This window comes from Panthera tigris, chromosome C1 (genome assembly GCF_018350195.1).
Source record: "Panthera tigris isolate Pti1 chromosome C1, P.tigris_Pti1_mat1.1, whole genome shotgun sequence".
In the NCBI taxonomy this organism is placed as follows: Eukaryota; Metazoa; Chordata; class Mammalia; order Carnivora; family Felidae; genus Panthera; species Panthera tigris.
The window spans coordinates 24,603,872-24,629,627 of NC_056667.1; the positions used below are offsets into that span (position 1 = coordinate 24,603,872).

The 25,756-nt window shown below is 56.0% G+C and overlaps 1 protein-coding gene across 3 annotated transcripts; it reads left to right on the forward strand.

Moving 5' to 3' along the window:
• On the forward strand, positions 1-25,359 carry KIAA1522 (KIAA1522 ortholog). Of its 3 annotated transcripts, none has more exons than XM_042996331.1 (7): positions 1-235; positions 20,495-20,665; positions 20,750-20,805; positions 21,099-21,222; positions 21,800-21,916; positions 22,008-24,572; positions 25,009-25,359. In XM_042996331.1, the coding sequence occupies exons 1-7, from the start codon at positions 1-3 to the stop codon at positions 25,029-25,031; spliced, it is 3,291 nt and encodes a 1,096-aa protein (XP_042852265.1). In that variant the 3' UTR covers positions 25,032-25,359. The 3 variants fall into 3 exon arrangements, with proteins under 3 accessions (XP_042852265.1, XP_042852266.1, XP_042852267.1); XM_042996332.1 differs by lacking the exon at positions 1-235 and adding an exon at positions 9,029-9,134; XM_042996333.1 differs by lacking the exon at positions 1-235 and adding an exon at positions 18,423-18,537.
• The last annotated feature ends 397 nt before the right edge of the window (positions 25,360-25,756 follow it).

The window sequence follows — 25,756 nt, forward strand, 5'->3', positions numbered from 1 at the left end:
ATGGCGGCCCGCGCGCCCCCCGCCGCACCTGCGGCCGACGAGCCGGGGGGTCCGGGCGGCCCCCCGCGCAGGAAGAAGTCCCGCTCCGGCGCGTCCGGCCTCCGGCGCGCCTTCAGCTGGCTGCGGGGCAAGCGGCGCAAGAAGAAGGCGGCGGGGGCCGAGGGCGCCGAACCGGCCGCCCCCCGGGCCAAGAAGGCTGACGACAAGGCCAGGAGGGCCAAGGGTAAAGGCCGAGGTAAGGCGGCCGGGCACCTGGGCTGCGCGCCGGGCGGCGCCGAGGGTGCGGCCAGGGTGGCTCAGCCAGGGGTCCGCGGCGCGTTGGAGGGGTGAGCCTCTAGGCACTGGGGCGGGGGGGGGGGAGCGAAGAGCCCGGGGCTCAGCCCGAGCACCCCCGTTCTGCGCGCCCCACCCCGCCAGCATCGCCAAGAGTCAGCCCGGCCCCGTTCTGGAGAGAAGGGACCCCCGGCTGGGGCAGGAATCTCCTGGTTTAAGCAGGAAGTGCTGGCAATCTGGCTCTTGGGACGGTGAGGCAGTCCCCCTCCCCCAGGCTCACCCAGGTTCTGCCCTCTGCTGAGTCAGGGGGTCAGAGACTTGGCTCTGGCCTGGGGCCCATGGGAGAGGCAAGTGGCCTTGCGTCTCTGGTGGGGCTTCCTCCAGGTCTGGAAGGTCAACTGCACTCAAAAGGTGTTTCAGCCCCACAAAGGACCCAACGTGGGGCATAGCATGCTTTAGGTTCTTAACTGTGTTAGCTTTTCCCACCTGGCTCCCCTCACCACTCCCCTGGGCCAAACCGCAAACATCCACCTCCTGGGGTGGTGAGCTCAGGGATGAGAATGAACCATGGCGCCCCTCCCCATCACTCCTTCCCCCAGGCCTGGTAGAAACATGCCAGTGTTGGAAGCGTGCTTACAGATGGGGGAAACTGAGGCCCAAATTAAGGGAGAAGCTGTATCTGGGCTGTGATGGGTACTTAAAACACAACAGCCAATTCCCTGTCTGTGGGCTCTCTGGCCTGATGGATGGGCAGCCTGAGGGGAGGTGGGGGGGTGTGGATGGCTGACTTGGCTCATCCCTGCTGGGGTCACTTTTCTTTCGGGCACTTGCTTGGTTCTTTTCTCATTTCCCCCCTCTGTTTCTGTCTCCCGTTTGAGGGGTAGGGCATGAGTCTCTGCAAGAGGGTGGGGCTCCCTTGGGGCTTGCCTTGCTCCGAAGTCTACCTTCCCTGTGGCTCCTGCTGCAGTGCCAGAGGTGAGGAAATGGCGGTGTGTGCGGGCCCATCCCATCTGTGTTTACCCTCCCAGTGTCCTTTAACCACCTCCTCTGCAGGAGAATTAGAAGGAACATTTGAGGGGTCAGGAAGAGGGTGAAAAGCCTCTTGTGTGATTGCATCCGGCCTGATCTTCCTTTTGGATGAGGGCCCCGCTCCCCTTTGGCCCAGGCACAAATAGAAGTCAGGGTGCTGGGGCAGGGATGGCTGGGCCAAGCCCTGAGGGAGGGTTTGGGTGAAGGGTGTTTCCAAGGGCTCTGTACTCCCAACTGGATGCCCGAGTCTGTCCTAAGGCTGTCCCACTGGGATTCGGTCTGAAGTCATCCCCCTCTCAAGAGGGCTTGGGTCAGAACTGCAGCAGGATGGATTGTGGTCAGACTGTGAGGATTGGAGATAGAAAGCTAGTGGTGTACCCCAGGGAAGTGGACCCCTTTCCCCAGAGACCAGCCTGGAGGCAGGGGCTGGGAAAGCTGATCCTATAAGTCCCTGCTCCAACCTCCTGGGGTATATCTGTCATTGCTTCAGTGGCTAGGCCTCCCCCTGCGTTGTGTTTGGTATCCAGTAGCACTGGGCTTTCTGGGCAGCAGTCGGCCTGATTTGAGCCCACGTGCATGGGAAACACCTCCCTGCCCCTGGCTGTTGTTTCCCCAGGTCTGGGGGTGGCCCTGGGTATGACTGGAGGAAGTCCTGCTCCATTTTGCTCCAACCTCCTATTATTCCAATTGTTTCCTTGTCACCTGCCTGGCCCAACTTCTTTTCTGTTTATGAAGACAAATGAATCCAATCTCTCTAATCTCCACTGGCACTGCTGATCAGGAAGGGGAAGCCCAAAGAAGGCTTAACTATTTCTGGGGAAAATGTTCAGAATGGAGACTGGGGAAAATGGGAAGGAGGAATATACGGAAAATTCTTGAGAGGTTAGGAGCTTTTGCTGGGAAGCTCCCCCATCCCAGTCTCTGAACCAGAGACCCAGAGATGCAGGTCATGGCTCCCCTAATCTGACTCCACTACAGTTAAGATGGGGAAACTGAGCTTAGAGTAGAATTTTGAGCACTTGTCTTCCAGGACTGCCCTGCACAGACTTAGAAAGAAAAGAGAGGAAATCTGACAATTATTGATTATTCTGAATGTGCCAGGAGCCCTTTATCCATTATCTCATTTGAGCCCATTTGCAGATGAAAAAATATTTGAGTCTCAGTGACAGTGAGTGCTGAATTTGCCCAAACTCGGATTTGAACTCAAACCATCTGCCTCTCCAACCGGTACCGTTTTCATAAATAAGACATACAGGTGGGACAAAGACCGGGGGTAAGGCTTAAAGATCTTTTCATCCAACCCATTCTACAGAAGGGAAAAGGTCCAGAGAGAAATAAGGGAAGTTGACAGAGTGGGAGGAGTATGAGAGTCAGGCAAATAAGAGTCCAGATCCTGGCTCAGTTGCTCGCAAGCCCTGTGATGCTGGGCAGCAACTTCTCTGTGGTCCCACTGATTCCATTATTGGCTCAGGGAAGACAGGGGACCTTCTCACAGGGGTGACCCTCTGGTTGGACGTTGCCTTGGTGGGTTTGTGACTCCAAGATTTCTGTCTCTGTATGATTCTCAAAAGAGGGGACGTGAAAATTTTGCGAAAGTGAAGTTACCACAAAAATGCAAAGGGTTGCTATTAATCACCTGAGCTCTAAGGACCCAGTCTGGAGGGAATAGGCTCAGGGCTGACAGGACAACTCTGCTGCCCCTCCCAGGCTATGTGACACCAGCAGATTATTAAACCCGTCTAAGCCTCAGTTTCCTTATCTGTAAAACAGGGATAATAAATCCTGGCTTTACAGGGGTGTTTCAGGGACCCAATTAGATAACAGCCATGCAAGTGCTTTGTGAAGCTGTGGAGAAAGGTCTAGAGGGTAGCAAGTTTCTGCGGTTGTGATGCTGAGGACTTGGACATTAGCTGATCCATGTTTGGAAATCCACTCTTGGTTACGCCTCAGATACCCATGGTGGTAGTGGTGATGATGATTGAGGCAGGAGTCACAGAAAGAATCTTACCTCTGCCCAACAAGAGGACTTAGGCATAAGAAAAAGTAAACAAATAAGAGGCCATATTTTCCAGAAATATCACCTGGACTCCAGACAAGTATGTGGGGAGGAAGTGTTTCTGGGACAGATGCCAGGACTGGAGCCCAAATAGATAATCAGGGGAGGCTCTCTGCAGGAGGTGAGCAGCGTAGAAGAGCAGGGTGCTGGCGAACTTGAAGAAGTAACAAGAAGGCTGCTCTCTGGCAGACCCTGGCTGGGCATCTTTATGAGTGTTTTCCCTTGTCCTCACAACAGCCTGAGAGGTGGGCAGTTATTACCATTTATAGGGGAGAAAATAGGTCACTCGGCTTCATTCATTTGAAAAAGACCTATCCTTTACTATGTAGTGTCAGGCACTGTTCAGGGTAACGTGGATACCTGGGACAAGACAGGCAAGGTCCCCACCTGCATGGAATGACAGAAGCACTCAGTCGGCCTCCAGAGGCCACACTCTCCAAACAAAACAGTATGAGGCTGGGTGTGTTTCTGACTCTGGAGAGGAGTACATAGGAGGATGTAGCCCTCCCGAAGAAGGTTACTCGCGGGCAGTGGACAGTGGCCGGGTGGGGAGTGGGATCATTCTTGGGATCAGAGTTAGAGGACTTCAGTACTCAAAGAATTCAGGAGCCACCTTGCCGAGTCCAGCAGACTTTACCTGAAGAACTCTGGCCACTCACTCAGGGAGAACTGCCCTTGGTGTGGGGTTGTGGAGAGACTCCTGAGTTTGAGTTGTGCTCTGTACACGTTCTGTGGCACCCCATGGTGGGCCACACATGCCCCGTCATGACAAAGATGGGGTTTCATGGCCTCTGACAGCCTCTCTGGCTCTAGAATTCTGGTTTAAGGATGGGCTGGGGCCATGAGGGTGGGAGCTATGCTCAGGAAAGGAGAGGCTGCCTTTTGGCCGGTCATGTACAAGACATTGGGACCGAGTGGCCTAGATATTATAGTAAGGAGGGCCAGGAGAATAGTGTGAATAATGCCATCTCTCTCTGCTGAGGAAGGGGCCTGAGGAGCTCCAAAACAAAGGACCCTAAGGCACTTTGGGTAATGGACACTTTGCCTATCTAAGGACAGGAGAGTGTCTGTTTGCTTTTCAGTAAACACTCTATGTATTTCCACATTGCATGTGCCGTCTCCCCTACTTAGGGTGTGCATATCTTCACTTCTCTATCCACTGAACTCCTGCTCATCTCTCAAGGCCTGGCACCAGTGTTCTCATCTCTGTGATGGCCCCCAGGGAACTTACTGCCTCCAGACTAGAACAGGGTGCTTAAGGGATTTGGAATTGGACAGTATATGTTTTTCTGGCCACCTTCTTGGGTAGGACATCTCAGTGTCCTTAGCCTGGGGCCTGGACCAATTTGTTAGGGGTAGGTTTCTCTTTGCTGTGGGATACGGCCAATGGGGGGAGTGACTTCCTTAGAGGAATCTGGGACCACCTCCTCCAGGCCCCTGTGAAGGGATGGGCATTATCTGCCTTGGGTCCAGATGGGAGAGGGTGCCTCACTGTTGTATTTCAAAATATTGATTAAGTATTTAATATTGGGTAATAAGTACCTATACTATGTGCCTGGCATTGTTCTGGGGATGAATGAGAGACAAGGTCCCAGTCCTCATGAACCTCACAATCTGAGGGAGGAACCAGACATGGAATAGGTAATGAAGGGTCAAGAAGTGTGACAAAGGAGGGAAGCACAGTGATCCCAGGGGAGATTAGGGACGGCTTCCCAGAGGAGGTGACATGTAAACAAAAATGGAAGGATGAAAGGAAGCTGGGGTTGAGGGATTTGCAGTGCTGGAATCAGGCAAGGCGCCTGCAAGGAGCTGGGGCCAGCTGCTTCTCTGGGTTCTGTGGGTTGCAGGAATCACCATACCTCATAATTTTGAACACCCTGAGGGCAGGACTGGGTTGATGGTCCTTTCCCTCTGCACTGCCCAGCACAGGGCCTGGTGCAAAGTGGCTTTGGGTAATAGCTAGGTGATCTGATATGGGCCCCAGAGCATGGGCATCTGTGGATCCTAGATGCTCAGAGTTGATGGCCTGAGATGCTGCAGGCTGCCATAATGGCACATACAGATGGGCAGCTGAGGCCCAGAGGACTAAGTGTCTTGCTCAAGGTCACACAGCCAGCCAGCATTAAAGGTGGAGCAGGAACCCTCACCTGCCAGGCTGACCTTAGCTTCCCTACTCCTTTGTTCAGACTTCAAATGGAAAATCCAGCCCCAGAGAGGTGCCTCTACCAGGAGTGGGATGAGATGAGCAGGAAGCTGAGTCCAAGAAGGGCTCCACCCCCTCCCTTACCTCCAACACCTTCAGGGGCTCATTCCAGCTGCCTCTCCCTCTCCCTCCTGATGGAGGCCTCAAATCCCCACCCATGGCACACATCCCAGTGTTCTGGAAATCCCCTTCGGGCTAGGATGGGCCCTCCCCCCACTATTCTGTCCATCTCCTGCCCCTGAAGCAGGGCTGGCAGCAAAGTTTGCTGAACTGGGGTGGCTAAGCCCGGTGGCCAGAAAAATCTACACTCTTGTCAGAAAAGGACAGAGGGAGAGCCTCCCCTTACCCAGCTGTCCCCTGGAAATCCCCGTCTCCCCAAACCTCAAAGCTGCCTCAGCTGCTCCTGGCCCGTCACATGCCCATGAAAACTAATGAGAGGAGGCATTGTATATTGTTTGGGCCACCGTGATGGTGGTGGGGCAGGGAGAGCAGGTATCCACACCTCCACCTTCTGTCAACATACCAGCGTACCCCAGCATACCCCACGGCCACCTCTAGGCCCTTGGCTGACTTGGGGGAGGAAGTAAGTTGGAAGCAGGTTGGAAGCAGCTACTATGGGCCGGAGGGGTGGAATCGCTGTTGGGTCTCTCCCATTAGTATACTCCACTGTCTCTGTGCTTTTGTGTTTACTGCCCCCAGGGGCTGGTTCATCAAGGGTTGTCAGCCCTACTCACAAGGTGCCCAGCCCTGTGATTGGCATGGAGGGGAGACAGACACAGCTCAGCTTGCAAAGGGTTTAACCCCCAAATTTTCTGGCACAGTGCATAATTCCCAGGAGGCTGCTGCTGGGGTCTGCTTCCTGTCTGCTTAGGACACCCCTCTCCTCCAAGCCTCTAGCTAGGTGAGGTCTTCACCATGGTTCAAGAGAGTCACCAGGCGCTCAGCCCAGTGTTGTGGTTTCTAGGAGTTCTGGTCTTCCATACCAGCTACGTCTTCCCACAGTCCTACCCCAGGCTCTCTCATGCTCTTGGCTGTGGGCAGTACTATTTCTCCAGGATCCTGGAGCAAGCACAGCCTCTGTAGTGAAAGAACATAAGACTGGGACTCTCCTGCCGGTGCCTCTTCACCTTTCCCAGTACTTAAGTGACATCATCACCACCTTCCTCCGCGTCAGCGGGCCAGCCCCACCGTCTCTGCCTCCACCAGGTCCTGTTCAACACCGCACAGCAGACGTGCTGCGTGCCCGACACTGTGCTGCGTTTGGGGTTGCTGAGAGGAGGGAGGCGATCACTGTCCCCGAGGAACTTGTTTTCTGGTTGGAAAGGGAGATACCACAACAAGCTGTTGTCTCGAGACGAGTGTTGGAATGGTGTTGCAGAGGGTGCTGGGGGGCCGTGAGGTGTGATCAGTTCTATCAGAGTGCAGCACTAGTGCCTGTGGGAGCACAGAGGGCTGAGCTGGGGGAGGAGGGCTGCAAGGAAGACTTCCTGGAGGAAGAGACTGTCCAGCGGGATCTTGAGGAAAATGGGGAATCCTCCAGGCAAAGGTGGAAGAGAAAGAAGCATGTGGGAAGGCTTGGAGGTGTGTATGGGTGTGTGTGTGGCAAGCAGTTTTGTGCAGCTGGAGCTCCGATGAGGGGTGTGGTGGGAGATGAGTTGACCTGGGGGCAGGGCAGTTACTGCAAAGCCTCCTGCAAAGGCCAAGGCACCTGCTACACTCCAGACGTCCTTTGAAGTTCTTTGCATACACCCTTGCTCAGCTTATGTCAAGAGATCTGGACGCTACCCTTGAGTGTTCTCTTTGCTCCTTCATACCACCTTTCTCCTTTATGGGCCCCATCTGTAAATTAGGGGAATTGGGCTAGCAGATACTCCGAGGTCTCCCAGCTTTGACGCCAGGACCCTCTTCTCTGCAAAGCGGGAACCTGGTGCACACATCTTGGTATATAGTGTATGCGTGATGAGTGGATGAATAAAATATAACCCCTCGGGGACTGCACTGTTGTTAATCGCAAACTCTTAGCAAGGCATGGACCTGAAGGAGGGTGGGGCTTGACTCCCCAATTTTGCAGGGAGGGACAGGGTGCCCTGGAGCCACTGGGCATAAGAGGCAGCTTGGTGCAGTGGACAGGCTTACCCAGGTGGCAGAAAGGATGAGCAATATGGGGATTAGAACTGAAGGCTCTGGACTTCTAGCCCAGCAGTCTCTCTGCTACACCATGCTGCCCCTAGTAGGAGAGACAGGGCAGAGCGATGGTAAAGGAGAGTCACCACTTAGGCTGCTGAGCCCTGGGCACAAGGGCGTTTGTGAGGACACAGAGGTGAGGATAGCCTGGCGGCCTGGAAGGTTTTTAGAAGAGGTGAAGCGAGGCCTAGGTTTGAAAGATGAAGACTTGTATAAGGGGAGATGAGTGGGGGGCACACAGACATGAGTGGCCTCACATGTTTACCTATACACTCCATTACTTACACTCACAGACACAATGTGACAGAGCCTGCCACAGTTACGTAGGTGGGTACACAAAAGCGCATATCCAGATGTTTGAAAACAGACTCAGTGATATGGATAGATGCACACGGATGTTTACACAGAGGAACCCACACGTTCAGGGTCACAGATATGTACACAGGTACACAACTACACAGCCACATTCAAGCATACAGTTACCAATGCCCAATTACATGCCCTCCTTCAAGGTTATGCAGAGGCACAGATAAACAGTAGGGGTAGTAGCATGGATCAGCGGGTATTGGAGTCAGTCTGGGTTTGAGTCCTAGCTCTGTAGCTTACTGATGTTTGACTTTGGGCTAGTCATCTGACTTCATGGAACCCCTATTTCCCCATCTGTAAAACGGGGATGATAAAACTACCTACCTTATAAAATTGTTCTGTGGCATGAAAGCAGTTTATCAGAGTGCCTAGCACATAGTAAGCGCTATATAAAAGGATGCTGTTATTGAAACACTATTAAGACAGAAATACAGTCAGATCGATACATGTGTACACACAGGCACAGAGACAGGAGATACACACACAGACACGTGACACTCACGGGGTGGTGGCTGGTGGGCCCCAGCAGCAGCGGGGCTCCGGACCCCCCTTGTCTGGAGACCTGGCCCTCGTTCTCTGGGCGCCACTGCAGTCCTCAGAGAGGCGGCCGCTGGGCTGAGAGAGCTGGCGACCCGCCTGCCCCACCTGGACACACCGGCCTTTCCCGAGCGCTCTGGGTGGGGTGGCTCAGCTGGTCTCCCAGGTCCCGGGAGGGGTGGAGCCTACGGGACGCGCGCCAGGCCCCGCCCCTCCACCGTCCCCGCCCCCGGCCCGGCCATTGGCCGCAAAGCCTGGAGGCGTGGCTGAGCTGGGGCTGGGGGCGCCTGCGGTGGCCGCCCGCGCGTCTCTCTGCTTCCCTCCCGGGGCTGCGGGCCCGGCGGCCGGGCTGGTTGGGCTGCGCTAGGGTTTCCGCGCCGGCTCCCGCGCCCGCCATGGGCAACTCACACCACAAGAGGAAGGCCCCCAGCGGCCCCCGGGCCCGCAGCTTCTGGCGGTTCGGGCGGTCGGCGAAGCGGCCGGCAGGTAGGGGCCGGGGGTGGGGGCGGGGCAGGCGGGGAGGAGGGTCTCCCTGCCGCAGCCGCCGCCACCGCTGCTGCCCCCTCCCGGGGCTTGGTGGGTGTGAGTGTGGGGGGCCGGGAATCCCCCGCACAGACCCCACCCCTCACATGCGCAAAGAGACACGCGTACATGCGAATACCCACGGGCGGGCACACGTCCATGTTCACAATTTACACAGTCACACACAACACCCACTCAAATGTACGGACATGCAGACGCAAAATCGCATACACGTTTACACCCACAGCGTCGTTGTAGAACGCACAGACCCTGAGACAGGTACATACACCTAGGTATACGGTTTACACAGCCACAGGAATTATACCACACGCGCAGATTCGCACACTCGCACACACACATCAGTCATGTAGGTACAGTTGCCCAGCGTCTTAGGCACATAGATGTACCCACGGGTTCAGAACTGCACAACCAACCAGACTCCCACACTCAGGCTCAAAGACCGACCCTAAGGCACTTTTACACACACACACACACACACACACACACACACACACACACACACACACTTGTTAGCCCCCAACGGGCTGAAAGTTTGCAGGAGGGACGGGAGACAAAGGTGCAGGAGAGAAGCAGGAAACCAGGGGGCTGGAGACTATGGGCCGCCTCCATTTGACGTGATTGGGAGTTGGACTGGTTCTTTGGGCTCTCTCCCCACCCCCATCTGCGTCGCCGCTGCCTGTCGTCCCCCTTCCCCCTACCCGCGGTTCCCGTGGTCGCTGCCGCATGTCCCCCTTTCAGTGCAGCCACCGAGCTGGAACGCAGCCCTTCCCGGCCTGCTGCGGGATCCCTCCGCGGGTCACATTCCAGCCTCCAAGTGGGGGGTGGGTGGAGGGGGAGAATGGAGAAGGCTTCCAACTCTAGGGTTGGGAGATAGGATTCCTGGTTTTCCCCAGCAGGTGCGACAGTTCAGGGTATCCCCCAGAGTCCCAAGGGTTGCTGGAGGAGGGGCTGTTGAGGGTGGCCAGTTCCCTTACCTGGTGAATCCAGAGATGGGGTAGGGGCTGGGGGTTAGATCTGCTTTTCCCCCTGAGGAAGATAAGGGGATCTCCAACAGAGGCAGGTATTCCTTCTGGCCTTTGGGAGTGGAAGAATCTTGGAGAAGGTGGGGTGGGGTTCCTTTGGCTGTGGTGGGAGAATCCACCCATGTCTTCCCAGGGTGGCCCACATTCCTAGAGGTTCTGAAATGAGCCTGATGATCTCATCCCTCCACACGGGGGCAGGGGGTGACAGATAGAACCTGTGCTGGGAATTGGGGGGTCTGGATTTTCAGTGTGACTCTGGTATGGGCTCTGGTGACCTTGAGCAGATTGCTTTCACTCCTCTGGACCTCCTGGCTCCCACGGAAGGGCCTGTCTGTGAAATAAGGGGGGCATAGCTTAGGCGACTTCTGGGACCCTTACGGTTCTGTCTAGCGATTTTATGGATAGAGAAGGTGGGCTTGTCTAAGGTCATGTGCTAGTAGCGGTTTGAAGAATAACAGTGATGATCAAAATAACAGTAGGAAAAGGGTTAATTATGTTCTGGTAGACTCTGAGGATTCCTCAGAAAGTGGATTGATGAGAGACTCCAGGACCCTCCAGTAGTCTCCCTGTCCCAGCAATCCTGAAATCCATCTGACCACCTGTCTCTCTTAGATTCTGCACCAAGGGGTGGGGCTGGGGCTCTTCCCCGGCTTTCCCGTGGCCACTCTAATCTGATGGTTTCCTGAGAACCAACTGTGGGTGCTGACTTGTGACCACTTGTGGTAGGAGAGAGAGGGAGATGAGAGGACTAGGTTTACAGTCTCTTGCCCACTAGTCCCTGTGCTCTTACAGCTCCTGCTGCAACTCAGGCACCAACCAGGCTTTAAGGTGGTCCTAAGAAACCAGAAAGCAATGTCAAGACAACAGAGAAGTAAGTGTGGGGGCTGAGGAATATTCAGAAGGCTTTTGGGTTGGGGCTAGTTTTAGAAAACTGGAGAGATGGTCTTAATTTGGCCTTCGAAGAAACTACAGGGTTGGAGGGAGTCCTGATTGTTGATTAAATGAGAGAGAGATGACCAGGGATGCTCTTCAGCTCTGGGAAATGGCCATGAACAAAGGCAAGAGTTGAACCTGAGCATGGAGGCTGGAAAGAAAACTGGTTGAGGCTTCTTCCTTGTGCCTGGGAAGAGAAATTCCATTGTGAATGCAAACTTCAATCCCTTTGGTTTTACTTGTGCTGAGGATGGTTAAGGCTTCCTCAGCCTGGGCCTCTGCCCAGGTATGGGACTGGGGTTTGAGTACTTATCCATTTGATTCGTTTGTGAGAGGATGAGGGAAATGATGCAAGGCAAGCAGAGAGGGCAGGAGTCTGTAGACCATAGGGAGCCAGTGAAGGTGTTTGAGCAAGGGAGGAGCCTATGAAAGTGTTGTGTTGGGAAGATGGCGCCAGAACAGGGCAGGTGCAGGCAGGACAGGTTGGGGGGTGGAGCAGTGAGAGTGGAAGCTCAAGAGAGCAGTCTGGAGGCTGTTGCAGTAATCCAGGGGAGAGGTGGTGAGGTGAGGGCTAGGGACAGGGTGGGGGCTGTGGGAGTGGAGAGGAGTGGCAGTTGCAGACACACCGAGGAGGAGGCGGCAGAAGTGATAGGACCTGGGATTAATCAGATGTTGGGCGTATGGGCCAGAGAGGGCTGTGGAGGCTTAATGCTCCAGGCTGCTTTGCTGGGGGGGTTGGTGACAGAGATAATAACTCAGAGATAAAAATGAGGTTCTGTGCTAAACCCTTTTGTCAGTTAACTCATTTGTCCCCCAACAGGTATAGAAATAAGCTAGAAGCCATTATCCTTCCCATTTTACAGATGAGGAAGCTGGAGCTTAGAGAAGTGAAGTCGCTTGCCCAGGGCCACTCAGCAAGGAGGTAGCTTTGAGATTCAAACTCAAGCCTATCAAATTTTAAAGACTGTGCCCTTAATCAGTTTAGGAATAGATGGGTTCCTTCTTATGATTGAGGGGCCTGCAGGTCCTCTGGGCAAAGAAAGCCAGAGGCCCTGGGGGTTTGGGGAGCACAAGTGGAGGAAGCACTGTGGGAGAGGGGCAGGGGTTGAGGACAGAGCACCGAAGCCCCCCAAGGGCTCAGAGAGGGAGCAGGTGAGAAATGGAAGGAGAACTGAGATTCAAGGAATGGCTGGTCCATTGGATCGATGCCCTTGGATGAAAGGGAATGGTAAGGGTGGACAGGGAGAGGCCTTCTCACTGCTGGAAAGATACTAACCTGCTGGGATTGTTTGGCCTTGGATCTCAGGAATCCAACCACACCCCCGTCCCTCCCCAGGCCCACTGGCGTCTGGTCTTGGGAAGTTTGGGGGATTGGTGAAAGATGTGAATTGGGAGTCCGGGAGCATCCCCCACCATACCACCCTCCTCTTTTTTTTTTTATTTTTTTATTTTTTAAACATTTATTTATTTTTGAGAGAGAGAGAGACTGAACATGAGTGGGGGCAAGGGGCAGAGAGAGGGAGACTCTGAAGAGGGAGACTCTGAGCTGTCAGCACAGAGCCCGATGCCAGGCTTGAACCCAAGAACCGGGAGATCATGACCTAAGCCAAAGTCGGATGCTTAACTGACTGATCCACCCAGATGCCCCTGATCCTCCTCTTTTTCCCAGACCTTGTACTGTCAGGTTTATACACAGCCACCCCCTTCCCCTGCCCCCGTGGGATTTATTGTTTCCATCTTGCTGATCGGGAGATTGAGGGAATAGACTAAGTCATTGGGGGAGTCAGACCACCTGGAATTCCTTTCATCCCTCCCCCTACCTCTGTACTTGGAGCACCAGGGGTCTTTGGTAGGTCCCGCAGCTGGGAAAAGTCCTGTTCCTCTTACTCACCTACCCCCCAGCTTCTCCCTACATCTCCTCCCCCTTCCTGGGAGAGATTGTGACCAACAGTGTGTCTGGACTTGGTTGTGGAAGCCTTGGGCTTGCAGACAAGGGGCTGGCCCAGCCCTCTCTGGTCGCAGGGATCACCCCCCGCCCCCGCTGCTGCCCCAGGCCCTGACCCAAAGTGGGGGACACTACCCTCCTAGGGGCAGAGCCCACATGCTAAGGGACCTTTAGAGATCATTTCTCCGACCCTCCCATCTCACAGATGAAGAAACTGAGGCTCGGAAAAGGGCACGTACTGGCTCAGCATCATGCTGCAATTGAGGGGCAGTGAGAGCTCAAACCTTGAGGCTCTTGACTCCCAGGGCCCTGGGGTCTCTGGTCTGGGCTTGGAATTCCCTTCCCACCCAAACAGGAGGATTAGGACTAAGTCACTGAGGAGCTGATAGGGAACTCTTGTTAAAGTGTCCCTTATCAGGCTTTATCTTAATAATGGTCCTTAAGGCCACTTGGGATTTGAAGAGAGCTCCGGAAGTGGGTGGGAGTGGAGGCCTCTGGTGGCATGGGAAGAACAGGATTTTGCAGCCAGTCAGAGCTGGGTTCACACACCCTGAGTCTGCCAGTTACTAGCTGTGTGACCTTAGGTAAGTCACTGACCCTGAGGGAGTGCCTCTGTATGGCAAGGGGGATTTAGTGAGATCATGTGTGTCTCAATCAGTTGGTACTATCAATACATGTGAGTTTATTATCCTGTTACCAGTAGAAAGGCAGAGGGGCCTGAGAGAGACCTTTACCCACCCCTACACCCTGGAGAGGCAGAAGCTCCCTTGAGGACCACACTTTGTGCTTATACTTGGTTGTGTGGCTTTGGCTTTCCCAGCTACTCCATGAGGTAGGTGTTGGTCCTTTACAGATAAGATTGAGGCCCAGAGAGGCTGATTCATTTGTCCAAGGCCTCTAATCCAGGCTTCCTGATTCCCAGGCTTTTCCCCTCTTGACTTCATCGTGGCTGCCTCTCTGCCATATATAAGGTAGGGATAATTGTGTCTTGAAGGAACAAAGGAAAGGGTTTTTGGAAATTGAGACTCGCACCCTGGCCCAGAGAGATTATTATGTCATTGTCAGGAGCAGATACTGACCCGGAAACTCATTATGACATTTATTAATATTATTGTAGCTAATTCCTCCCTGCACTACTGCTGGTTCCTGCAGCCGCCTGAGGCATGGGATCCTCCTCTCCTTGTTGGGGCACTCCCTGCCCCCCCATATTTATCTTAAAACCGGCCTGTCAGCTCTGCAGCTCTGCTCTAGGGCGGGGCTTCCCACTGAGGGGAGAGAGGAGGGGGATTTCCCTTCTGCAGAAGTGGGGTGCAGAGCTCCCCCTCTTTGGGCAGGGACTGAGGCTGCATGCAGCCCCCCTGATCCCTTAACTTCCTCGGACTTAGGACCATTGCAGTGTTGGGAGTGAGACCCAAGTTCCAGTGTGGGGTCAGCCACTTCCTGGTTGAGTGACCTTGAGCAAGTCACTTTCCCTGGAGCCTCCTTGTGCTCTTTGTGAAAAGGGAAGTCAGACATACCTTTCAGGTTTTTTGTTAGGTGTTCTGTGAGACTGAAGAGAAAGAGAAACTTCCACGTGAAGGTTTTTGTTATACTCATTTCCCTTTGTCTTGGAGAATAAAATCTCCATACGTTCTGGGTTCTGCTCCTGTTGGAAGGCCCTGGGTTGTTCACCAGTACAGAGGGGCTTAGGACCTCTGAACACCCTGAATCCTGGCTCCCGGGCCTGGCCAGTGGTCAAATGTGGTGGGGGAGCGGGGTCAGGCCCAGGCATGGAGGGCTCCAGCTCCTGAGTAAGGCCACCTGGGCAGCTGTTCCCTCCCCCCCTCATTCCTCTCCCCTGAGTCAGGCCTGCCTGGCTGTGGGCGCGCCACCACCCCCGCCCCTTGCTCTGGAATGGGGCAGGTTGAGGCCTCACCCCATGGAGGATGTTGCCAAGACAGTGTGTACGCATGCGCACAAATGTGCCCTTGGCCTTGGGGGTTGGGGGCTCCCTCCCCCTTTCTTTCCTGTCCCCAAGCTCAGGAAAGCCCCACAGTGGTGGGTACATGCACCTGCCTTTGTGTACACACAGCCACCTGGCTGGGCCCTGTGTGAGTCTGCGGTCCTGCTCCTGTGTGAGGACACGGACTAGGGTGGTCTGGGTGTGCTTTGTGGACGTGGTCCTGCGAGCACCCACCTGTGTGTGTGGGGGGCCCAGTGGGACATTTTGGAGGTGCAGGCGCACATACTTCTGCTGGTTGGACTATATCTGAGCTCACGAACTTGCATGTGTGCTTCCTGGTGTGCCCTTCATGTTAGGGGGTGTGGCCGAGATCAAGGTGTCTTCTCTGATCCAGGAAGCTTCCTTCCTCTGGCAGGTGGGGGAGGAGGGGAGGCGGAGGCTGCAGGCTGAGCCAGGAGCTTCAGCCCCAGGCTGCACCTCTGGACTGTGCCAGGGCAGAAGGCTCTAAATACAGCCTTGGGCAAGGTCCTTCCACTCTCTGGGCCCCAGTTTCTTTGTGAGGTCCCTGCCCTCCACTGGAGACTCTGGTTGCTGAGCTCCGCCCTAAGCAAGTCACAGGTGTGTGGACCCAAGCCTTGCCTTGCCTTGCCTTGCCTTGCTTTGCTTTGCCTTGCCTTGCGAGGCTCAGAGAGGCCTCAGGCTCTGGCCAAGCGGTGGGTGTGGGGGGAGGGGTGTTGCTGGAGCAACCAGATGTTATCAAGTGTGAGAGCCTTGGATCCTCTGGGACTTTGCAGCTGTGGCCCTGACTGCCAGCTTGGGCCTGAGACCTTGAGCTGATGTTCCCCCATGCCCTGAGTGGAGCTCAGCCCTGAGTTTCCTTGGTTAGCGGGTAGCTGAGGATGACTGTGTCCTGTGTGGGTAAAGGCTTCAGTTTTGGAGCCAGCCAGGGCTTGGGAAGTCACCTAGCTCTCGGAGCCTCACAGGTCCATGATCAACAATGGGAGAGAATCCTCGAGAACCTGCCTCCAAGGGCTATTGTAAGATCCATGAGGGCAGAGACTGCCTTCCCCCAGCACCTGGCATTAATCACCCTAAAGTAATGAGGCCTATTGCTCTTCTCAGTCTGAGCGGGACTAATAAGGGGGCAGGTGAGTCTGGTCTAAGAGAGGGAAGAGGGGAGGCTGTGGCCAAGAAACTTCGAATTTCTGGGGATGAGAGGGTCCCTCAGCCCTTGTTCAGAGGGGAGATCGGGTTTGTAGCTGGCATGGCAGACAGAGCATAGCTTTTGGATTCCAGTTGTCCTGAGTGCAAATACCACCTTGCCCTTTCCCAGCTTGCCCCTTCTAGCCTCCATTGCGTCATCTGTAAAATGGGGACAAAAGGGCCTATTTCCAGGATGCCTGGGTGGCACAGTTGGTTAAGTGTCCAACTCTTGATTTCCGCTCAGGTCATGATCTCGAGGTCGTGAGGTCCTGAGGTCAAGCCCCGCATTGGGCTCCGCACTGGGCTCAGAGCCTGCCCAAGATTCTTTGTCCCACTCCCTCTGCCCCTTCCCAACTATGACAGCATTTTTTTCGGTCTCTCAAAAAAAAAGTGCCCACTTCTTAGGATTGTTGTTTAGATTGAAGTGATTTGTGGATTTACATACTATCCAGCTGCATAAAAGTTTGTTTTCTAGAGAGCAAGGGCTTATCCTCTGAGTGGTCTGAGAGGTGGGGCAGCGAATGGGGAGGGGGCTGCAGAGGGGTCTTGCAGCATGAGAGCCACTGTGAATTCTTAGATCCTTAGGGGCTCAGAGAGAAAGGTGTGGTGAGAGAGGGGTGTCCTGAGGTTAAGTTTGGGGGACAGCACTTCACAGACTTTCTCTTCCACCTTCTCGGCTACTCTTTTTGGAGTTGCCCAGGGTATCTCTTAACACTGTTCCTACCCAGTTTAACCTTCATTATTGACCTCCTGGGGCTCTTTGAATAAAAGCCAGACTCTGCCATGGCCTACCGGGCCCCACCTCGACCTGGCTCCTGTCATTCTCTCCCTTGCTCACCGTATTTCAGCCCCACTGGCCTCCTTTCTATTCTGGGAGACACCCCCCCCCCCAACTCCTGCCTCAAGGCTGACACTTCCTCTTGCTTCTGTCCCTAGGGCTCTGTGCCCAGCACTTGCCCTGGCGGGCTCCTCCTCCTTCGAGTCTTGGTTCCAATGTCCTTTTCTTAGAGAGACTTTCCTTGATGCCTCTTATAGGCACCCCCTTCTCTATCATAGCTTCCCAGTCTTCACTAATCTAAAATTATATTGTTAGTCTACCTCATTCATGTATTCATCAAATGTTTATTGAACTCACAGTATGTGACAGGCGCTGATTTAGATGCTAGGGATGTACTGGTGACCAAGACAAAGTTCTCCATTTGCTATAGCTCTCAATACTAGCTCGATAAATACTGCTGATTGAATGAATGGGTACAACTGTCTTATAAAGAGGACTTATTGGCCTTGTTTCCATATGAGGTCATGACTTGTGTGTGATGGAGCTGGATTTGAACTTGAGCCCGACTTCCCTCCAGTTCCCTCCTCCCACCTTCCACTTTTACTGCCCTTAGCTGTGAGCTGGTTTCTTGGCTAGTTCTGTTCTCCCTACCTGGTGATTCATCAGAGTCACCAAGTCATAGAGTGAGGCCAGTGGGAAGGATCCTGGGCTGGAAGAGCAGGAGGGGGACGATGAAGCCTACCTCTGCTGTGTGACCTTGGATAGTTCATAGTGCTTCTCTGGGCTGCTTCCACCTGACCAAAGTGGGAAGAAAGTCCCGAACATACACAGGAGGAGTTGTTCCCACCGGCCACTGTGTTTCTGCTCTGGGCATCTCCCTGGCTTCCTAGTACTGTGTCCTGGGCTGTGTCCCAGCGGCTTTCGCCGGTGAACTTGCCATCACAGGCAGTTCTGGGCTGCCTGGCTGCTCCACCTCTGAGTTCCTTCCCCAGGGAATTACCCTCACCAGCCAGGAGGACTTGGGGATCATGCCAAGTGTAGTTTAGTGGCTCTTCCACCCACCATCTGGCAGCTGGGACCCCTGCCATAGCTCTGGCCCCTGACGGTTTAGTAAAGGACTTGGGGACGGGTTAATGGTCTGCTCCTGGGACTGTCTTCAGCCCTGCTAGTCATACTCTCCACCAGAGCCGAGCATCTGCAGACTCGGGGCCTCAGTTTCCCCATGAGAATCTGGGATGGTTCTTGCTACGGCACTCCACTTGAGGGGCGGGGTCGGTGGGTGGGCGGGACCAGTGGCGCAGGTGGGAGGAGGACCTGGAGAGCAGCCCCTCCCCCTCCCCTGCCTGGCGCTGGCTCTGCAGCTGGGCGGGCGACTCGCACCACTCGGTGCTGGGTTACGGTGAAGGCGGCGCCCGGCGCTCCGGAGAGGTCGGAATAGGGGACGGCCCGAGTGGCGCCCGCAGTCATGGTGGTGTTCCTGGGCCGCCGCCTTCCGGTGCTCCTCGGGCTCTTTAAGAAGAAGGGTGAGTGGGTGTGGCTGGGGGGGGGGGGGGGGGAAGAAGGACCCCGACACCTCCATTTGCCAGAGCCTTCTGTAAAAAGGGGATCAAAGCCGGGGAAGGCTAATGGGTGGGGGAAGGGGGGCAGTAATGAGGCCAGACTACCCTGTCCTCCCCTGTGCCTTTGTCCAGCGGCTTTTCCGCTGCCTTTGTCTGGGCCCTGCTTGGGTTTGGGAGGATGGATCCAGATGTCTCTGACCTTGAAGTCTGCAGCCCTTGGGTGAGACTGCCTCCCTTCAGGAGTACCCACACTGTACTGGGTACATCCCAGTACTTCAGTTCTGAGAGGCAGGGCACCCTCTTCCAGGTCAATCAGCATGTGTGGAAGGATGGGATGTGGGGAGCAGAGAAGAGAGAAAAGTAGTGCCCCTGGAATTTGGGGCGTGATCATTGAAACGTTGTTTAGAGGCCAAGGTGGGGCCCCTAGAGAAGTTTTGGAGTGCGCCTGCTTACTGCTTCTCTAGGAACTGGGCTTTCAGGCCTGGATTAAGACATGGGGGCCATGGTTTATCAGACTTTCGCCGGGGGTGGTGGGGGGGAGGCGGGCAAGCAAATGTCCTTGGTTGGAGTGTGGTCCAGGTGTCCCCTCTGGGAACCTGGAGTTTAGTCTTGGCTCTGATTTGCTGGATGACCGCAGGCAAGGCCTTTCCGTCGATCTTGTTTCCCCAACTTGTAAAATGCAGGGATTAGGTGAGACTCATCGGGATTGTTGGGAGACTTAGGAGCTCTGACCTTGTAGGGTTCCTGCAGGTTCCCTGGGCAGGAGCTGGCTGTTGAAGAGTGGGCCAGGGAAGAAGAAATGGGCAGGTGTCTGAGCTGAAGACCCTCTTCCTGGGGTGTGGCCCTTTAAAGGGCTTGTTTTGTTCCTGCCCCTCTCTACAAGGTGCTGCCAAGGTCACATGACCCTCCCAGCACTTTTGCTTATGTTGTGGGTTCCATTTAAAAGGGGGGCTGGGGCTGCAAACTGCTGACACAGCCCCCTATTCCCAGGATTAGATGACCAGCTTCCCCATGGGCGGGGCCTGTAACAGGATCCTTTGTAATGGATCCCTGGCTCCTTTGCACCAGGGGTTGGGGCCTCCAGGAGAGGGGGATGCCTGGGACTGTTCTCCCAAGAGAGGCTGGAGCTGCCTTGTCTGGGGCTAGAGGGGCCCGGAGGAGGGCCTTCTCCCCTCCCCTTCTTTCCTCTAAGGGATAGCCACATGGGTGAGTAGGGGACATAAGAGGCCATGTCCCTTATTTGTCCCTCCTACCAGGACTTCCTGGGAATTCTGGTTGTGACCTCTGAAAGCCCACACCCTTTCCTAGTGTCCCACAGTGTCTTCCTGGGCCTGGGCCAAGGGGGGTGTTTGAAAAGGGTGGTTTTTTTCTGTAAAGTAAAGCTCGGGGTGTGGAGACAAGACAGTGTATTTGCTACGGGCTATGTGTACACAGGGTGCCTTACATCGGTCCCTGTGTGACATGTGGATACACAGTCGTGTATGTACTTGGGTATTGTTTGTATATGTACAGAATGGGAACTGTAGCTGTTGTGTCTAGACCTAGGGGCTGGCTGTGTTCTCTGGAGGCCCCTGTGTTCGATGTTGGTTCCCAGATGTGTTTATACTGGGATGCTGTTTGTGTATGTCCTGAAGCCTGTGGGTGTTGTGTGCATATATGGTGGGCTTGTGTGCCCTGGGTATGGGGAACTTTGTGTGGTGTGGGTGCTCAGATGTGTACTCTTGGGTACAGTTTGCATATGTGCATGGGGGCTGTGTGTATCGCGTGTATAACTCAGAACCGTGGGTTGTGTCTACAGATTGGGGGAAGCAGGCCTTGGCATGTGTGTGCAGGGACCGTGTGCAGTCTTGGGACTGGGGTGTGTTGTGGTGGAGCCTGTGCATCCCCAGGCCTCACTTCTCTTCCTCCTCTGTTCCGCTAGGCTCTGCCAAGGCTGAGAGTGACAAACGTCTAAGTGTGGGGTCCGGCCAGGGGCCGGGGTCTGTAGTGGATGAGCACCAGGACAATGTCTTCTTCCCCAGTGGGCGACCGCCTCACCTCGAAGAGCTGCACACGCAAGCCCAGGAGGGGCTCCGTTCCCTCCAGCACCAAGGTAGCCTTCACTTCCCCTCTAGTATCCCTCTTAGCTCTCCAAGGTCAGGGACCTAGCCCGACACACCTTTCTGGTGTCTTCCAGAAAAACAGAAACTGAATAAAGGTGGTTGGGACCATGGAGACACCCAGAGCATCCAGGTGAGCTCTGCCCCCAGCTCAGTCCTGACTCTCCTTTTCCCTTCCTGCTGAATCTCTGGCAAGTATGGTCTTTGAACCCTTTTGGATCTCAATTTCCTTTTTGTATCACGAAGGGCTGGACTAGATGACCCCTCAGGGCTAGTCCAGCTGACAACCCGCTCAGTGCTAGGTGAAGCTGGGGAGAATCCAAGTCAAAAGTTCCAAAGGGAAGCCCTGAAGAGGCGACAGCAGAGGCCCACGTAGGCCTCTGGGATGTCTGAGGCCAGGGCCTGATCTCCTTCTTCCCTCAACAGTCCTCCCGGATGGGGCCAGATGAAGACAGCATCTCTTTCTGCAGCCAGACCACATCCTACACGGCTGAGAGCTCCACAGCAGAGGACGCTCTCTCCATCCGCTCAGAGATGATCCAGCGCAAAGGTGTCTGCTCACCGGCCAGGATTCCCGGCGGGGGAGGGGCAGTGGGCACTACCTCGGTCCCAGCACCTGCTCCTTGCCCCATTTCCTCTTCATCTGGCATTTCCAAGGCTCTGTGAGTCAGTGAATCCAGGAAACACAGTATCCTGCGTTTTTCTTGGAGACTCACCATGCACATTAACTGCAAAGCAGGACAGTTAGGAGTCAGGAAACCTGGGTTTGAGCCTGGTGTTGCTGCTTCCCAGCTGTGTGACCTTGGGCCAACCCTTAACCACTCTGATCTTTGGTTTGATGTTCTATAAAAATGAGGTTAAGAGTACTTACATTATTGGAACAAGTGCCAAGTGTTCAGCATGCTAACACATAATAATTGTTCACTAAGTGGAAATTATCACTGGAAATGATCAGCCTTCTAGAAAAGAAGTGTTTAGCTTTGTTTAACCTAGCTTGGCCCACGCCTCCTTGATTATGGAAATCTTTTTTTGCAGAGCACTGATTAGTGATTCCACAGAAGTAGTGCTCTGCAAAATGTGTCCTGAGACCTGCTCTAACGGTTTCTCTCCCCTGGACTGGCCCCCAGGGTCCACCTTCCGACCCCATGACTCATTTTCCAAATCGTCCGGGAAGTCGGGGCGGCGAAGGCGCGAGAGGCGGAGCACGGTGCTGGGACTGCCGCAGCACGTGCAGAAGGAACTCGGTGAGCCTGGCGGGGAGGAGGGCAGCGGTGGTGAGTCGGGAGCTCTGGCTGAACCCTCCGCTGACCCCCCGGTCCTCCCTGTCCCTCGCAGGTCTGCGGAACGAGCGTGAGGCACCAGGTACCCCTCGGCCTCCTGGTCCTCGGGATGCTGTCCGCATCCCCACGGTGGATGGCCGTCCAGCGGGCCTGGCCTCAGAGACGGGGGCCCGGGTGTCCCTGCAGGCGCTGGAGGCACGGGCCCAGGCCGGTGCCGAGGCCGAGGCCATGCTGCAGCGCCACATCGACCGCGTCTACCGGGATGACACCCTCGTTGGGCGGTCCACAGGAGCCCGGCCCCCGCCGGTGACACGGCCCATGTCCTTAGCGGTGCCCGGACTGACAGGAGGGGCAGGGCCTCCAGAACCCCTGAGCCCAGCCATGTCCATCTCGCCCCAGGCCACCTACTTGTCAAAACTGATTCCGCATGCTGTCTTGCCGCCCACGGTGGACGTGGTGGCCCTGGGCCGCTGCAGCCTGCGCACACTGAGCCGCTGCAGCCTGCTGTCGGCCAGCCCGGCCTCTGTCCGCTCGCTGGGCCGCTTCTCCTTGGCCTCCAGCCCGCGGCCCCGCAGCCGCCATCCTTCCTCCTCCAGTGACACCTGGAGCCACTCTCAGTCCTCTGAGACCATCGTGTCTGATGGCTCTACCCTCTCCTCTAAGGGTGGCTCTGAGGGTCAGCCCGAGGGCTCTCTGGCTAGCAGTAGCGTGGCACCCCCTCCCCAGGGGGGCAGTGGGAGGGGCTCTCCCAGCGGGGGCAGCACCGCCGAGGCCTCCGACACTGTCAGCGTTCGGAGCAGTGGGCAGCTGTCCGGCCGGAGCGTGTCCCTCCGTAAGCTGAAGAGGCCCCCCCCACCTCCCCGCCGGACCTACTCACTCCATCAGCGGGGCTCAGCAGCACCCGACGGGCCCTTGGGGTTGCCGCCCAGGCCTGAGCGGAAGCAGCAGCAACAGCTGCCTCGGCCACCCACCACTGGTGGGGCAGAAGGGACGGGGGCAGCTCCGTGTCCCTCCAACTCAGCAGGCACCTGGGTGCCTGGCTTGTCTCCAGGTGGCTCCCGGCGTCCCCCACGCTCCCCAGAACGGACGCTCTCACCCTCCAGTGGGTACTCGAGCCAAAGTGGTACTCCTACCCTCCCTCCTAAGGGTCTAACAGGGGCCCCTGCTTCCCCAGGCAAGGCCCAACCCCCTAAACCAGAACGTGTCACTTCCCTTCGTTCCCCTGGGGCCTCTGTCTCTTCTTCCCTCACGTCTCTATGTTCCTCATCCTCTGACCCAGCCCCCTCAGACCGGTCTGGTACACAGATGTCGACTGCCCTGGGTGACAGGTTTGCCATACCTCCTCACCCCAAGGTACCCGCCCCTTTCTCCCCACCCCCTTCCAAGTCCAAGAGTCCTAAACAAGCTGCCCCCGCTCCTGCCACTCCTGCTGTGGTCCCCGGGCCGGTCTCTACTGCTGATGTGAGTCCCGAGCCCCCACCAACTCCGCAGACCTCCCTGACCCCGCCACAGGAGTCACCCAGTGCCTCCAAAGACCAGTCACCCCCACCGTCCCCACCCCCATCTTATCATCCTCCCCCCCCACCCACTAAGAAGCCTGAGGTCGTTGAGGCCCCATCTGCCCCAGAGACTGCTGAGGAGCCCCTCCAAGACCCCAACTGGCCCCCACCCCCGCCTCCTGCACCGGAGGTGCAGGACCTTTCCATGGCTGACTTCCCCCCACCTGAGGAGGCCTTTTTCTCTGTGGCTGGCCCTGAGCCTGCAGGCCCTTCAGGCCCCCCAGAGCCTGTTAGGTCCCTGGCTGCTTCATCCTTCTCAGTTGCTGTCTCTTCCCAGAGCCAGCTTCACGGTTCCCCAGACCCTCCTCCGGCTCCACCAGCCCCACCTCCAGCCGGTTCTGTCTCGGGGCTTTTGGCCAAGCTCCCACGGAAGGAACCGGTGGGCTGCAGCAAAGGCAGCGGGGTTCCCAGGGAGGATGCTGGCGCACCCCTGGTCACGCCCTCACTCCTGCAGATGGTTCGGCTGCGCTCTGTGGGCGCTCCTGCGGCTGCTGCAACCCCGGCCTCCGGGCCGTCAGCCCCCCAGAAGCCGCTACGAAGGGCCCTGTCAGGGCGGGCCAGCCCAGCGCCTGCCCCCTCCTCAGGGCTCCATGCTGCTGTCCAACTCAAGGCCTCCGGTCTGGCTGCCAGCAAGGACGCTGCGAGTGCCCAGCCCAATGGACCGCCTGAGGTGGAGCCACGGTCTCCCCAGTCCCCTGCCTCTATGGCCAGCTTCATATTCTCCAGGGGCACCAAGAAGCTGCAGCTGGAGAGGCCAGTGTCCCCTGAGACCCAGGCTGACCTCCAGCGGAATCTGGTGGCCGAACTTCGGAACATCTCAGAGCAGTGGCCACCCCAAGCCCCAAAGAAGCCACCTAAAGCTCCCCCACCCGTGGCTCGTAAGCCCTCTGTGGGAGTCCCGCCATCCACCTCGCCCAGCTTTCCTCGGGCTGAGTCCCTTACTGCTCCTCCCACCAACGGGCTCCATGCTGAAGACAGGACTAAGGGGGAGCTGGCGGAGAATGGAAGTGTCATGCAGCTGGTGGGCCTGGAGGAGCAGAAGCTGGGCCCACCTGGCTCAGGTACGGGGGTGGGGGTGGGGGTGGGTCCCCATCACTGGTGTTGGGAAGCAGGTGTCTGAAGTCCCACTACTGGGAATTTGTTACTGGATCTTTAAGATTTCCCTGGTCTCAGGCTGCCTGGGAAGGGTGAGCGATCACCGTTGATAAGCTAGTGAAGGAGCATGGTATGTAGGGCTTTGAAGTAGGGCTTTGACCTACTGAGTTTGAACTCCAACTTTGCCATTTTATCTACCCATCCTGGCCTTAAGTTCCTCACCATAAAGTGCAGGGCAGTGATGCCTACATTAGCATGCCAGAGGTATTGTTTGTAACACATCTAGCTGGTGCTGCTGGCATCGGTCGGTTGAGGAGGTGAGGATGTGCCTTGGGCTCTTAGTAGCCAGAACTAAGCCAAGAGGCCCCTTGCTGAATGTCCCTTCTTTTCCCCCTGCCGCAGACCCACAGAAAGAGCTGGTCTGACCGCCAGGCACCTCACTGGCACGGCTGACCCATCCCAGGAATACAATCTCAGGGACCTGAGCAGCTCCAAGGATGAGACGATACGGCAGACACTTAACCTAGTAGAGAGGATGCCTGCAGCCTTAACGTTCACAGCCTTCGATATTTATGCAAGCCTGGTGTTGATCCTGCCCTCCAAGTCATCCAGCTCATGCCTTTTCCTCCCTGGATGGATTCCCCTCTGGCAGCTGCTGCTTGTCTTGGCCTTAGCCTCATCTTGAAGGAGGTAGCTGGTGGGAGTGGGTGGCTGTGCCCCCTGCTGGCCCTGAGGCCACACGGTTGGGAGGAGAGCGCCTCATCCCCCCCCCCCCCCCCCCCCCCCCCCCCCCCCCCCCCCCCGTCCAAATCATGCACATACTGTAGTCCAGAATCAAAGCACTTTTGACAAGTGGCTGCATGTCCATCCTCCAGGGCCCATGAAGCCTCATTCTAAGGGCCTGTTTACATGGCGGCAGCATCAGTCCCCGGTAGCCAGCCCATAGCTGGGACCAGTCTGCTCCCTCCGATCCAGTTTGCTCATTTCCTAGTTCTTGGAGGTGGGCGAGTCATTGTATTCCCACAGATTTCTCCAGGCTGGAGGTAGGAGCGGGGCTGTGGAATTCCAAAGCACAAAAGGGGCAGCAGGGGTTAGCCTTCCTGTGCCTCAACTGACCACCAACCAACCACCTGCCTTCCAGTTCTGCCAG